This window comes from Athene noctua, chromosome 7, assembly GCF_965140245.1.
Source record: "Athene noctua chromosome 7, bAthNoc1.hap1.1, whole genome shotgun sequence".
NCBI classification, from domain to species: Eukaryota; Metazoa; Chordata; class Aves; order Strigiformes; family Strigidae; genus Athene; species Athene noctua.
The window spans coordinates 15,396,809-15,413,087 of NC_134043.1; the positions used below are offsets into that span (position 1 = coordinate 15,396,809).

The 16,279-nt window shown below is 42.7% G+C and overlaps 1 protein-coding gene across 6 annotated transcripts in view; it reads left to right on the top strand.

Moving 5' to 3' along the window:
- The first annotated feature begins 872 nt into the window (after nucleotides 1-872).
- The window catches only part of CNTNAP5 (contactin associated protein family member 5), a 299,895-nt gene continuing 284,488 nt past the window's right edge, over nucleotides 873-16,279 (top strand). For 5 of the 6 annotated variants that reach the window (XR_012633925.1, XR_012633926.1, XR_012633927.1 and 2 more), the window contains exon 1: nucleotides 873-1,384. Coding sequence is in view for 2 of the 6 variants with exons in the window: in XM_074910307.1 (XP_074766408.1) it covers nucleotides 1,309-1,384 (76 nt within the window). In the remaining 4 variants the exon portion in view is untranslated. The remainder of the gene's footprint in view (nucleotides 1,385-16,279) is intronic. The other variant, XR_012633928.1, reaches the window with a different exon arrangement.

The following is a 16,279-nucleotide window of genomic DNA, read 5'->3' on the forward strand; positions in this document are numbered from 1 at the left end:
CCTTGCAGATTACAGCGGAATCACTAATGCAATTTTGACCTGACTTTGATGCAGCACTCTACTGATGTGGGGTGACGCCTCAGCAAAGCAACAACGTTAGATCTCAGCAGTGATTAAACCGGAGCTCCCAAAAGGCCGCTGACCTCCCTCCGGGGCGTGCAGGCGTGCGGGGAGCCGGCCGGGCATGGCCCAGGGTGCCAGCTCAGGGCACACGCCACCTGCCTGCGCACAGGCCGCCCGGGGAAGGCGAGATGGTTTTTTACACTCTGCTTTCCTCTATCCCCTCCTCTGGAATATAATCCCGGCCTGTTCAGCATTTGAGCAGCCGGGCCATCAATCAATCAATCAATCAGTCACTAAATCCGCTTTTGTCAAGCATCACTCTCGCCAGCTGGGAGGGGGTTGCAACCCCAAGGGGCTGCCTTCCCCTTGGGGCGGGGGGACACTAACGAGAGCTTCCCGCGCCTCCGCTGGGACCCCCGGGGCCACGTCCGCTCGCCTCCCTGGAGAGGAGGCAGGGAGGCTGCGGACCAGCGCCGCAGGAGAGCGGATCAACCATCAGCCCCGTCCGAGGCTCCATCCCCGCTCCCTGGGGGTGAGACTGAGCTCCGGGAGCGGGGCTGGGGCTCGCCGGGCTGTGCGGCACTGTATATGGTGGGATATACATGTGTCTGTATAGAACATAGGTATTTATAAGCAAACAAACAAGTGAGCTGGGGGCTCTTTAAAATGTTCCAGCCACGGCGGTACCCAAAGGAGGTACCGCTGGAAAAGGAAAGGAAAAAAAAAAGAAAGAGAAAAAAGAAAGACAAAAGGCAGAATTTTTTTTTTTTTTTTTTTTTTCCCTCCAGGCATCTGATTTACTCCGTGACTCTGATGCTTATCAACAACGCGTGAAGATTGCAATAAGGATCCTCCCTGGAAGGCGAGGAGGAGTGACTTCCAGGGGGCTGGGAGGAGGTGGAGAGCAGCGCGGCTCTCGCCTATAAGGAGGTGCCCAGCGCCCGGCTGCCGCTTCCCCGCCGCAGCTCGCAAGGTGAATTTCCGCGGCGGCAGCCGGGGGAGCGGGCTCGGCTCGGCTCGGCTCGGCTCGGCGCGGCCGCTGGCGTTTGGAGCGGCACCTCCGAGGGCTGCGGAGGAGGGTCCCTCGGCCGACCCCGACCCCGGCTCCCCCTTCACCCCCCGTGCCTGGATGCTGGATGGAGTAAATGAGCGGAGGAAGAGGGAGCGCACAGAGGCTGAGAGGCGCTCGGAGACCGGGACCGGGGGAGACAGGCGGGCGGCTGGCTTCCCCCTCCGGGGCTGAACATGGATTCCCGAGCCCTCGGGGGCTTCACTCTGCTGCTCTTCAGTTTTTGGCACCTGGGATTAACTGCAACGAATTGTGAGTAGCGGGAGCGCAAGGAGTTGCCTGGGGCTGGGGCTGGGGCGGGGGGGGGGGGGCAGCGGCAGGAAGAGATGGGGGGGAAAAAACTCCCTGGAAAAGGGGGTTATTGTAACATGACCTCTAAGAAAGTTAGCTCGGCTCCGGTTTGCTGATGGAGCTTAGAAACGCGAAGTTGCGGCCAGATGGAGGGATGGCTCGCCACCGTCCTGCCGCTGTGGACGTGGGAGTGAACGGGAGCCACTAGAGCCCGCAGCGAGCCGCTCGCCGCTCTTCCCTCACGGTTTTCTGTCCTTCCGCTGGCCGCAGTTGTTTTCGCTGCCGCTCGCCCTGCCTCGGCTGCGGGCCGCCGGCGGGACGGGGCCGCCGCTCTGCGCCTCCGCCCGCCGGGCTAGAGGCGGTCGGTCCTCCCGCACGACTCGGGGGGTGCCGGCATTTCGCGGGCGCAGCCTCGCCCCAGCCTGGCGGAGCGGCGCTGGAGGCACCGGGCATCCTCGCCCCGGCCCGGCGGGCGCCGTCGGTTCCCACGGGCGCGGCTGCGTCCCGGGGCGTGCTCGCCGTCCCCGCTCTCTCCGCAGCATCCCGGGCGGGAAATAGCTGTTCGCTGCTTCTTCCTCGGGAGATTCCCCTCGCAAGTGTCCCACGTATTGCCGATCGGGGTCTGCCCCCGCGGGCAGGAGCTTCTCCTCGCCGCCGGCCTTCGCGGCACCGGCGGCGGGCGGGCACCGGCGGCGGCTGGGCACCGGCGGCGGCTCTACGGGCCAGCGCGGTGCGGCCGGGGACCTTAGGCGCCGGTGGGCCCTGGAGCCCGCGGGAGGAGGAGGAGGAGCTGCTCCGTGACCTGCCCCGCACCCCCCGGCAGGCCGGGGCGGCCGATGCGGCAGGAGCGGGAGCGGCGGGGCGCGGTCTCCCCCGCGGGCGCGGCCCGTCGGGCGGCGCGGGGCGGGCCGGCCCCCGCCGGGGCGCGGCGGGCGCTAGGGGGCGCTGTTGCCCCGCCGGCGGCGCGGGGCGCCCGCCCCGTCCCGGCCCCGCGCTGGGGTGCGCGGCCAGCGCTGCCCGTCCCCTGCCCGTCCCCTCCCGCCAGTGGCTGCCAACGAGCCACCGCGCCGAGCGCCCTGAACTGCTTTCCCTTCCTTTTTTTTTTTTTTTTCTTTCCCGTTTTTTAATTTTCAGTCAATTAAATTACGGTTAATATGTTTTAATAATGTTCACGAATACTAAATGGCAGGCGATTTAAGGCTGAGGCTTGCCATTACTGATGCAGTCATAAAGTTAATTCCCAACACTTAAAAAGAAACTCTGCATTAATGAGTTTTACTATTTCACGGGTGACAGTTTAATTTGCCAGTGCCAATAAACATTTCCATTGAATACACACTGCTTCCTAAATATTTAGGAGTCAATCTTTTTAAAACATAATGATCAATGGTTTTATTATACTGTACAGATTTTACTTATTCATTGAGCAATGAATTAGCATGGAATCAGCTGTAAGTGCTTTCCCAGGAGCTGAGTGAAGGAGCCTGTGAATCTGTAATAGCTACAAGTTCCCTAGAAACCTCGTTAGATTTGCATGTGAAGATATCTGTGTGCACACACGGACCTCAATAATTGCATCCAGTGTGAAAATTCATCACCTTCTTAAATAAATCATCTCTGTATGTTGGAGCTTAGGGAAGCTGTGCTCCCTGCCTCAGTTTTGGGCTAAGAAAGTTTATATTGAACGTTATGTGCCTATAAGTAGTATCCTGAAGTATACTTAAACATCTCCATAAAAGTGCCATTGCTTTTAAGGATTACTGGGCTCCAGGTACCCAGTAAACTTTCCAAAAGAAGTTACCAAATTCTGCAGATGGGAAGCTTCAGCACAGGCTACTGTCAGGAGCTGAGGTCCTTCTATTTGAAAGCTAAAGTGCAAATGGAAGGGCATTGCTTCTGTGCTTTCCTCCGTTTTAACAGTTTGGCTGAAGGATCGCATTCAGATGCCTATACTGGAGTATTTACAATGGCTTCAACTGGCTTGTTTCTGACAGATTTTGCAAACAAGAACAGAACCAGGGACTGTATTTACAGTGGAAAAGGCATATGCTTCTAGGAGGAAAAAAGCATCTTAGTTTTCTTCCTAATGTCTAACATGGCATTAATCTAATTTGGGCTTTTTCCTTGCTTCTAAATTAGGAAACTCCTAAAAATTATTCTCCTCTCAATTAGTATTTAGTTTCTATAAAGTAAAAATCCTGAGTAAGTCAAAATCTTCCCTACCACTGAGATATTTAATTCCAATTTTCTCTTTGGTAATAGTTTTTAATTAAACAAAGAATTGCTCAAGAAACTGCTTTGAAACACAGCTACAGGCTAGGGGTCAGTAGACATCATTAGAAAGACCAAAATCACCAAATGCTAATAAAACATAAGAAATTCATCCTACTTTGCTTTTTGAAGTAATTTATTACATTTGGTAAACAGAGTGGCAATAGGAGTTCCCAAGATACTAATTACTAGAAAATTAATAAATAGCCATGTACATAACATTGGAAATGTGTTGCATACGATATCAGGCGGGACTGAAACTTCCACATTTATCAGGTAGACAAGGAGACACAAAGTCTTACCCACTATGTAACAAATTAGTTGCCCTTTAGCAGCACATTCTGTGATCTGGAAATATTAGTAGCTTTGTTAAGTCTAGATTTCCAGTTGTTGAGCGTAGGTTTTTTCCTCCTTTTTCTTTTTCCTTTTTAAAGTTAGAGGGAGAGGGAAATAGTGAAAATACGAAAAGCGAAATGAACTTATGTTTTCTCCAACCATGTTGACATAGCAGTTCAGGGCTGGTCTGCAGCTGCAGAAAAGAATCTCAGGAGCGTTCCTGGTTAGTGATCCTCTACCCCGGTTGGTGTCATGTATCCTAGAAACTTTTCCTATTGTTGTTTTATCCATTATGGCTTACTACCCCTTATTTATATATTTCTTGACTGACTTTTCTCACATGGCCAGAAAAATGTAGCAGATTAAAACACCTCCTGGAGAAATGGCATCTTCTAATTCCTGTTGCAAAAATTATTCTCAGAAATGATTATGTTTCCGTTCCTGAACACAGCCTCCTCTTCCTCCCACAGTATCCCTAGTGTTTATTATCCCAGTTCACTAGCACTTACTACCTGATCATGATCATACCTTCAACATGGTCATAACTCTCAGTTGAAGCTGCAAAATTTCAGTGTGTGGTATAATCAGATCCCTACCGAACATCTTATCGTAATACATGGTCAGTGTATGGTCCAGTACTCTGCAGTAGATTTAGATGTAGCCTTACAGGAGACTTTCTTTAATAACTATTCAGTTAAAAGGTAGGTAGTATGTGTCTGTATTTCTATTTATTTTGAAATATAAAAAACCTGCAGAAAACATACATTTTCTTGGACAAGGAGACTTTTTTTTTTTTTTTTAGGTTACAGAAGTCCACTGTAATTTTAGTCTTCCTCTGCAGTGATCTAAATTAATGGTAACTGTGCAGGAGTCAGACAAGTGTAAGTGAAAACTTACAGGAGAAAATTTGACTCTGGATATTTGAGGTCATCAAGATCAGTAGTGTATCTGGGACTTGTAACAGCACGAATGAGACCCGTTGGGTCAACAGTGGTACAGCCAAGAGGTCTCTTAAACAGTGACCTTTCAATCCATGTGGTCAGAAATGCTAATTTTTTAAGAGATCTGCTGAAATAGGTCGAATATTTATCATCTGATCTCTGTTTGTGGCTCATTTGCTTGCAGGCTGAGTGAAACGGATTGGAGGCACATCTCTGGCTTTTCCTCTGGCTCCGATACTTAAATATTCTTTACAAAAGACATATTCGGACATGCTTTCCTCCTTTTATTTCCATACAGGGAGAAAAACATACAAATGTTAGCTTTTTCATGCCTTCAGATGCGACAATGAAGAAATGGCATAGAATAATGAGATTTCCTGAGAGAAGTGCTGTGAATGACCTGCTGCTGATCAGTGCCTCTTGCACGTCTGTCATTGTCTAGCTTTCTATCAGTTTGACTCACCTAGCACTCCTTGGCTTTGAATCAGTCTTTAAAACGGTCTCCATGGACTACAATGGTCTTTGGATTCTGCATCTGCTAGGCAGATGGCATTGCCAGCCCACAGGAATCTATCCAGGGTTATTATCATCTCAGTATCAAATACGTTGTATGATTGGACATTTCTTTTTTACTTTATTTGCTCTTAATCTTGTGCAAATGCAGCAAGTATTTTCATATAAATTAACAGCAAGAGCAAATTGTTTTCAAATGTGCTTGGTACATTTGAAAAAAGTATAGACTTCAAGTGGAAAATATGGTGATTCTGGGTAGGACAACACACTTGTGAAGCATTCACAGCACATGGCATGTACAGGCTTCTGCCAGCACCCCAGTGAGCGCAGGACTGATGAATATTTTTTTAATCACTGTAATCATTCTTTTACCAATGGGAAACTGAGGCAGTGTATCATAAGCAGGCCTGCAGATAGATTCCCACATTGACTGTACATCTAAATATCTAAAATAAGTCCTTTGGGGTCAACTGACTTGATCCCATATGGTGTGAGCATGTCCTGTGCTCTGTTAGATCATATTCATGTTTGTCCTGCTATATGTAATCATTTCTAAATCTGTAGATTACTCCCTGTTTCCTCTTCCTCTCCCTCCCCTTTTCTGCTGCTATTTGAAGCAAGTAGAGTTTGGATAGCTGAATACTGAAATGAATAAGAATCCGAAGGCAGTGGGAGTGTGGGATGGCATTTATTTTTTTTTTTTAGCCCCCAAAATGCATTTTCTGTAGATGTGACAGGTTTCAGCTCACTTGGAGAACTTGAATTACTGTCTTACCCTCCCCTGCTCTGAAAGAGATGAGAATGGGAGAAGTACAGAACTCCAGGTGTATCTACCATCATCACACATGACAGAGGCTCTCCAGATGCATCTGCTTTCCCCTAGCCTACCAGCCTCCAGAGTCCTACCAAGTATTCAAGGGAGGGGACTCTGTATATAGGGCACCAAGTAACATGCTGTGCTTTTTTTTTTTTTAAAAAAAATAAAGCACTCTGCTGGGTTTTTCCACAACAGGAATCGGGGGAAAGATATTCTGGTCCTGTAGCATTCACTTTTTCAGACTGTTGCTGATACAAGGGCCACATTTGCATCACGTTTGTAGGATGTGGTTCTTGCTGGACATATCTCTTCTGGGTCTATGAAGAAAAGAAGGGTGCAAAAGAGAAAAGTGGTAGATCCATGTGAAAATTTTCTTTCTGCTGTCAGTAAAGTGTCTTTAAGAAACATGGACTGTTGTTTGTTTTTTTTTTTTTTCATTCTTAACTAAAACTCCCTTTACTCAAACCAAGAAAGAGGGGAAGAGAATAGTATAATCCTGATGTAATAAGGGTTTAAAATTGCAGGCAATTCTTGGAGGTTTTGAATACATCACTTGGTAAAGTGGGAGGTATCAGCAGACCTATTAGCAAGTCTCTGCAGAGTCAGAGGAAAACAAATTTTTTGTACACAGTACTGGACTGATATCATTGATAATTAATTTCCTTGTATTAATCTTGTCTCTGAATTTTCTAATTGCCCTGTGCAGATTCTTGTGGGCTGATAATGCCATCTGTTCACTGGATCAGTGCAACTGACGGTGTTTTAAGTGATGAAAACAATGCAATATAGAATCTAAAGGAAAAAAAAGATGCCAAAACATTGATTTATTTATTTTTAATTATCCACTCTGTCAAGCAGTTAAAAAAATTGGTAGTTCATAGTGTGGTGATCTAACTGACTTTTTTAAATAGATATGCAGAAAATATTTCAGAATTTAGCTGGTATTTGCTCCAAAAATAAAGGAAAGTAACTTAGTAAAAGAGAGAGCATGAAGCCATTTGTAAATGTCATGAAAGATCTTACCTGATCTGTATTCCAGGAGAAGAAACCCCATTTTTATGGCTGTGTTATGCCTCTGCATGATACTAGCTTTTTCTCTACATTCTTACAAACACATGTTGGAACTCAGATAACTTGGTCCATTCCCTACAGAAGTTTGTGCTCAGAGATTATCAACACAGGTTCTGAATAAAGCAGTGGAATTCTGTATGAACCTACCTATTTACAATACTAAATGGGTATTAAGAGTACTGGTTGGTTCAATTATTACTGTATTTTGTAACCTGTGAATTAAAAGCCTGCAGAGTTAATTTTTTTTGAATGTACAATTGTAGTACTTTAACTGAAAATAAGATCTAGATCTCAGAGAGACAAAGTGGTCTTCTAGGTAATGGTAGCTTTTATTTTATCCAGTGTTTCTCTACCATAATAAAGACCTCACCAGTGTTCAACCTCTCAGACTCTAGTGCAACCCCCTAAGTCCCAACCTGTATAGACATTGAATAACCTGAGTACCAAGAGTGTGCTATAGACAGGGCAAAATAATGTGATGAGTTCATGGACATCTGTGTTAAAAAGGTTTCTTTCTTCCATGGCAGAAGTTTGTGGAAATAATTTTGGAAGAGAGATGCTTGTTGTACTCTTTCAGGCATTGTGTATGTATATGTTTCCTGGTTGAGAAGAAGGCTTTAGTGTTAGAAAGAGATGTCAAGAAATGATTCACATGGCAAAAGAAGCGCTAGTGCCTTAATCTCCTTCTGTATCAGTGGCAGCATACCAGTGTAACTTTTGTCCTCATCCTAGGCATATGCCAAATCAGAGGGAGGAGTCAGGTTTGGAATCAGACCCCTGTGTGTCACTGTGTTGCAAATGGGAGGAAGTTTCTCAAAACCAGGGTGCAGATGGGTTTTTAAGTGAACTTGTAGATTTTTTTTTTCCTCACTTTGAGTCTAATTGAAACTGGCTTTGAATAACGGTAGCTAAATGGTTTCTGTTTTGTCATGAATGATGATTACTTAAGAAACTAAATTTAAAGTAACGTTCATCAACATCACTGATTCAAGATCTGGAGGCTGTTTCAGCTCCAGGATTGTGTTGCTGCGTTTGTATTGGGCCAGGAAAGTCCAGATTCCTGACCACAATGGCTGGCTTATCGTTGAGTTGGATGTTGGCTTATCATTGGTTTGCTGGGAAGAGTCTCTGCGACTCCCTCCTGTCATAGTCAACATCAGATACATTACACCAGTGAGTAGCTTGTAACATGCCAACACTGTTTCCATGCTGGACAACACAACTCCAAATTTGAGGTTAAGGGGTATTCTTAATGAGCATCACTGTTACGTGTATTCCTAAGAGCAATAACAAGGAAAAGCTAATTTTATAATTGCTCATTCAATGCCATTCTAGATTATAAAATATTTTGAGGCTGGTGTTAACGTACTTTTTTTTCCAAAGTGTTAACTGCCTGGGATCTGTGTGATCATTATGGGATAAAGGAGCATAGAGTTGCAGTGGGACACACTGCACTCCTTTCAGCCCAGTACCACTCAAAAGATATTCAGCAACAACCACAGCAGTGGAAACTGCAAAGAATAACTATGGTATCATTCTGAGGAACACTTCCCTTTTGACACTGATAATTAGAGTTTAGCATAGAGCTCCAACGCATGAAACAGAATGGTATTCAATACTAACCATTGTGGCACAGTAGCAATTGGGCTGGAAAGGGAATAAATGTGTTTTCATTCTCTGTTTTATTGTGTGTATTGAGAAGGATTGAGTGTTGGCCCTTAGGAATTCTGGAGCATAAATTTCTCTTCTAAAACTATTCACTGTACTGTGTTGCCAATATAGTAGTAAATAATAATAATAATAATTTTCAAATGGGTAGAATCCTCTCTTTGTTCCCAGCTGGGCAATAAGGAGTTGATAAATGCTGTACTGCCTGGATAAGAATTGGCAAGTTCCATTTACTTCTGCTCTAAATGGTGAGGCATTGTTCCTCAATGACAATGGTTCTTCACTGATGACAGCTCGTCAGCAGTGCAGGAACAGAGACAAATACCTTGTGATCTATGTCACCAGTGACATAGCTGTAGTTGTTCCCATATTAGTTCAGTGATGTCTCTATATGTTTAGGCCTAAATTACCCCCACTTCTGGTGCAGCTACTACAAGCCATTGCTCTCTGTCCTCCTTCTAGGTCATAAAAATAACCTACTGAGCATTAATAAGGCTGTTTTCTTTCTTTCTTCCCTCCATGCAAATTTATCACTGGAGCAGGAGGGGAAATAGCATTTTTTTACTGGAGAATATGTGGTGTGTCTATAAGATTATATGTAAGGAAAGGAGCAGGAGATGGAGTCTGTTCTTTGTAGGGAAAGAGAGGAGGTCACAAAGGATCTCCCAGTTTCCAGTTACTAGTGTCAGCTTCCGAATGCACTCAATGAGGAGGTCTGAATTAATGGTCCAAGTGAGTCATCAGTGAACCGTTAGGAGTAACACATTCATTTGTAGTAATCAGAATTGATTTATGGATAGGACAAAAGGGACTAAATATGCTATGAAAATGCATGTCGTAGATTTTTTTTTTTTTCCCCTGATGAATAATTCATCTTCTTCTAGTATCCATGAAAACAAACACTGTGCACATAAGAACCCATTAAAAAAGTTAATCCCACAAATGGCTGAACACGGAGAAAATCAGCTTTTGTTTTAAAAGGTAGATTTACTCAAATCTTCTCTAATTTGATTTGCCAGTGGGGTATAATTTAAGTCAAACAAGTTAGCAGCATTACTTGCTATATGAAGGTCTAAATATTTAATAGATCACGAGAAATGGTTGCCCCACAGGATAATGAGCTAAGGAGCACTCGTTCTCCACCGTGCAGAGGGTAAGCTAAACCCAACAAAAATAGCATGCAAAATGGAGAGGGAGCTTCTGCTCACAGGATATGGTCCTCTAAAGCTGGCCTTAGGAGCACTTGTAGTGGACTCAATACTCTATATAAACCCAGGGAAGCTACCTCTGAGGAATGATAGTAGCTTTTTAGTAGCTGTAAGGGTCCATGATCTTCCCATGGTCTCCACATGTCTGTGAAGATGCCCACAGTGAGCCTCTCCTAGCCAGAGCACATGTTTTGGGGCATGCAGGATGCTGCGTACTCAGGTAATCCCAGTGGGCATCTGAATGTCTGCTCTTGGACAGTCAGGTCAGCTGGAGGGGGAACACTGGTGCCTCTACAGAGACTGGTGCTTCAGAGGAGCTAAACTGTTTTGTCTAAAGCTACCTAGGAAGTCTTGGAAAAAAACAGAACATGAACTTAGATATATTGCATTCTAGGGAGACACTTTATGCCTTACCCTTGGTGCAACTGCTTATGTGGACACTAAACAGAACAGCAGAAAGGAGAAAGAAAACCTTACACAGAGAGAACAGTGTCATTAGATTTCTTCCTACCTGCCCCCCAAAATTCAGAGTGGTTGGTTTGTGTTGTTTTATTTTTTTTTAATTTTGTATCAAAATAGTTTGCATTTTAATTTTAGAGGAAGAACTCCCTTCAGCAACCCCTAGCAAGATTAAACAGCTATGGCATTTTTCACACAGACTGTTTGTTTGGAAAAGAAAATGAAAATTTGATGAATTTCAATCGGATGTAGCTTGCAGCATTCAAATATTTATAGATTATCAAATTCCCTTTTCCCAGCTCTGCTTCTTAAGTGCAGAGCTCATCTTACATGTAATATTAATTCTCATTATTCTTGGACACTTATTCACTGAATTCTTGTGCAGACTCAGTTCATCTAGGACCCCGGTCTAAACTTCCAGAAGATGAAGGGAATGACTCGTACTTGAATTTCAGATCATCTTTTCCTCAGAAGTCAGTTCATCCAGAGTGTAAATCCTTGTTATTGTTCTCCTGTGAAGTTTATTTTTCTTAAAACCTGTCTGGCAATGTATGCAATACAAGATGTGTTTGTACCTGTCAGTATGAAGAACTATTCATTTTCCTGATGGTTGCTGCTCCTTTTGAGTACATCAAATGAGAGTGCATTGGCCTGCTCTTTTGTCATATTCTATGCCAAACTCGTGTCCAACCTATTGACAAAGTAAGTTAAAGTTGCACAACCTTTTGCATTCTTCACATTTTTTTACCAACAGTTGTTCTGTTTCTTGGGTCCTCCTGTTCTGCTGAAGTGTAACACATAAGATTACAATGTGGTAATATTTTTTTATAAGCATTACAAAAAACATCTTAAATGCTCGGAAAAGCTGATAGTCCAAGGACATTCCCGGTTGTCTTTCTTCCAGGCAGGTATGAGTTCACATTGCTGGTGCTCCTGGTTGGACAGATGAAAGCTTGTTCCAGCCTGGAAAACATATAGCTAGCTTTTTTTTAGTAACATTAAGTACATGAGGTCACTCATGACAGTGTACAAAAGTCTGCATAGATACATTTAAAAAAATTAAATACCATGTTTTTCCCATCCCTGTCTCCCTACTCTGAAGAAATTCACTGAGTAATTTCTTTAGTTTTCTGGCCCAGTTTCCTGTTGGAGAGCCTCTGTATGATTTCTGTGCTCTAGGAAAGCAACCAAAGAATTTAAGTGTTTGGCTCTGCCATTCATGTGTGAAGCATATAGGCTGGAATCAGGTATTATGGGGAGGAAAGGATGAACTGAGTCAGGCTGAAAACTAGTATTGTCAGTCATTCCTGAGTTCCAAATTTCCCTAAAATGACTAACATTAGACATTTTAACTCTAACATTAGATTTGTTTGCAAATTATAAACTCTTCTCTCTTTAAAATCTACATCTGGTAGCTGGTTCTGTTCCCTGGGGCGTCCTCCAGAGAGGCTGCGCATGAGTCGAAGTAGTCTATTTACTGCATCATTATGAGTTTGGATTACACACCCACAGTCATCAGTGAATGTTTGCAAAACCCCAACCTGTTTTTCAGACGAGCAACAGGGATGTGCTTTTCGTCTGTACTTTTGCTCAGGAGCTGTGGTTGGCTTTGTTGGGCAAGGTCAACCAATATGAAAGAAGTGGCCTACTTTCTTGAGACCTCAGCAGAAAGAAAAAAAGATCTGCTCACTAAATCATAAGTCATTTTCCACTTTAGCTTATGGAAGGAGGTATCAACCACCATGACTCATCCCATTTCACAGAAAATACATGCTATTTCACTTACTCTGACAGGCTTGATCCAAACCCCACCAGTTCTGTCATTGGGTCCGGACATCAATGACTTGTGTGAATTAAATAAGGAAGTCCTGATTTGACAGCCTTTCTCTGATTACAAGCAGACAGTGAGTCAGAGCTATAACAGAACAGATTTTCCTCCTACCCTCTCCAACTCTGCCCCCCCCCCCGCCAACTTAGTACCATCTGATTTCTAGTGCCTGTTTTTTTGCAACTTCATCTAATTAGCACAGGCACTGGGGTCAGTATTCTAACACCTGACAGACTTTACAAGGGAACACCACAATTACAAGTGCAATTATCTGTTTTTCTGCTGCACTGAAAAATGTAGCATATGAAAATTAACATAACCCCCCTAAGTGTTATGATAAAAGTGTAGGCGTTAGGGGAGAGGCACCATCTTCAAATTTAAAGGCCTGGGTTTGATGCTTGACTTCTTGAAAGTTTTCCTGGTCATCATTAGGTGACATGTTTAAATGCTTTGAGCTTGAGTTTACCTGGTTTATCTCATTAGGGCTAAATGTTCATCTCTTCTAGTGTGTACAGATTTACAGCTAACAACAGGGCTTAGAAAAAGGCCCTTATGCTAGGCAATAACATAATATAAGCAATAATGCTATTAGAACACATCTTTCAGAAGTACTGACTGCATCAATGAGTAATGGAATCTCTAAACCATTGTGATTGTGCTGGCTCTCCTCGATGACTTCCAGAGGGGTCTGTACACAGCAATTTTTAGGAGCTTTGTGTAAATCTACAATTATACAGTCTAATGTGAGAGCTATGGGCTGGTTGGCTGTAAGCCAGGAAAACGAACTGTGCCCTTCCCATCATTTCTATAGGGCATGTGGATGCTAACTTGCATGTCCCTGCAAGAGCACTGGTGCTAAACTAAAATTGTGTGATGGAAATGGTGCACTCATGTTAAGTTAAAGAATAATAACCAGTTAAATATGACTATAAAGTACTGTCCTGAGATAACCCTTCTCTGGTGCAGTTCATTTGGCTATTCCATTTTATTTCTTACATTAAGGGAAACTATAATCTTAGCTTAGAGGAAATTTAGAGCAAATCTACAAAGTCATGTTCAGGCTAAGCTTTGTAAATTCCAAGACAGACACTTAATTCAGTGTGCAGGCAGGGAGAAAAACAGTTCACAGCTGGAAATGCCTGTTCTTGTCTTCCATGAGATGCACAGAGAAGGGTAATTGACTTAGACTCCTTCAGGATAGGAATGGGTTTTCTGTGTTAGTAAATGTGAAGCACATGGTCTTCATCATAGTGGGAGGATCTCTTCATGCCAGTGATGATAACAACAAAGTCTCTGTTCTGAAGACTACATATGAATGCAAATGCATCTTCTGCTTCCATAGCGTATTTGTAAGTATGGCACTGGCCGGTGGCAGCCTTTGATATCTTTGAGCAAATAACTAGTTTAATAAGATCAGCAGACAGTTCTAGCCTGGGACTAGTAAACCAATCCTTCAACCCTCAAGAAATTAAAAAAAAATAAATTTGAATAGCTCTTAACTAAGAAATAGGAAACTCACAAAGCTGATATTGAAGGTAGCAAAGTTTAGTTGTTCTTAGATATCCGGAGTCTGTGTATACCTGTAGATTTTATTCAACTAGGAAATAATGGTGATGGGAAAACCCTCCTCCTTCCCATGTCTGTAACCTGCTTTTGAGCATAAATATATGAAAGAAGGTGGGAGTCATTCATGATACTCCAAAGCACCATGTTACTCAATAAACCCATTTATTTCACTGAGGATGTTCTTGTACGAAGCAGAGTATGAAAGTCTGGGGCTACTACTGGTATGTTTAAAGCCAAATGCAACAGTATGATTATCCTACTCTGTGATAGTTTTGTCAGTGATTTAAAAACTATTTCCTGTAAATTTCTTAGATATACTAGAGAATAAATCTTAATAAGCTCATACTTAGTGTAAGTATTACAAATAAACAGCACATAACCTCACCATTCACTGAAGTGACCAAGATCAGTACAAAGTGAAACAGTCACCAGCTATGCAAATGAACAAGGCTTAGAGCGAATCTGCCTATGTTAAGTCAGTAATTTGATGGGTTGTTTTTTTGATTAAGATTCCCTGGGGGGAAGGAAAGGTTTAATTAAAAAGAGATTCAAGAGGAATTCAGAGTAGTAAGTCAAGTCTATTTTATCCCTGCCAGAGCCTTAGAAAATTGGTGGCTGCACAGGTTGAGGTGCAAACAGGAAAGAAGTAGGACCATCTCCTTCGTGAGTTTGGACCTTCCCGCCTGCAGTTTTCAGTCTTTCCACTCCCGATAGGAACAGAATCAGCAGTGGCTGCTCTTCCCTAGCTTTGTCCTTTATTTCTTTTTTCTGGGTAGAGCAATTTCAATTACACCAACTTGTCAGAGACCTGAGATCTGGAAGGCTGCAACATCAAGCTACTTAGGTATTGTAGTGTCATTTCAGCTAGATTAAAAGCTGAGTCCCTCAAATATTGAAATGCTGGTTGAATCGGGTGTCTGTCAAATAAGTAAGGTAATGGAAAAGACCTTTCTGAATACAGAAGAACACTGGTATTTTGCAGGTCAGTAAAGGATTTGTCTCAGATGGGTGTCTTCTAGAAATGGCTGAATAGTTTTCTAAGGTTTTTGGCCAGTTTTAATGAAAGAACAAGTGAAAAAGCACTTCTAGTGCTGTTTCTAAGAATCTTTGGGGAAATTATCTTCATTTTTCAGGTCACATTATGTTTCTGTGACTGATGCGCTTTTTGTTTAACATTTAAATATGTGCCTTTGTAGTTGGAAAAGCAAATGGCTACAGAATATCATTAGGACTATTGAGGTTAGGTTTTACAGTATAAATATGTTTGCATCCAGAGGATTTAATTCTTAGCATATTGTTTAGAAAAGTGGTAGCACACTTAAGCAATGGTAAACTGAAATCAGAACTCTGTATGCTCACTGAAGTAAAACGTTCCAGTAAACAGTATCAGAAGCCAGAATGGTTCAACTGAAAGGAAAGTATTTATACCTCCTAATACACTCCAAATACTGAAAAGTCTATAGAGGTGATGAAAACAAATTCTCCCTCTTCTTTTAGAGGAATTTTAGGGTGTAGGGACTTTTTTTTTTTTCTTCATTCTATCATCTGAATGTTAGTTCCTCTACCTTGAAATCAAATAAAGAATGCTCAGCCCCAATGATGAGACATCAAATCCTCAAAATATGCTGCTCCTGAATTTTGGTGGCTATTCAGTTCACAGTTTTCTTTTGTAAATGGAACACTTGAAATTTGATCCTGAATAGGTATGCCCAGATCTTTCTACTGACTTGTGTGTGCATTTACCTATATATGACATTTTAAACAGATAAGCTGTATGTGCAAATACCTTCAGCTCTTTGTACAGAGCAGGATAATATTTCAGATGTTGTTGCTTTTATAGAAACCATTTTGGTACAATTACTAAGATGAAATTAAAAATAAAGTGATGGAATTAAACAGTTCCCTGATGAAATCCATTCATTTTTATATTTTATTTTTGCCTGTTATACTCTTTTTCTTTTGGTGTGGGAATAATTTTCTAAGATCGAGAAGCTTGAATATTCTGTTTAATCAGAGATTTATAACTTTTTTTGAAGATGAGTCATTAGGAACTTGACTCTTACATTCAATAATTTCTAAGAATTTCTTTAATTTGTGACTTTCTATCATTTCTCATTTAATGATGGCTAGTGAGCCCCTGATGCTCTGCCATACCAAGAAAAATACAGTGTGATGAGC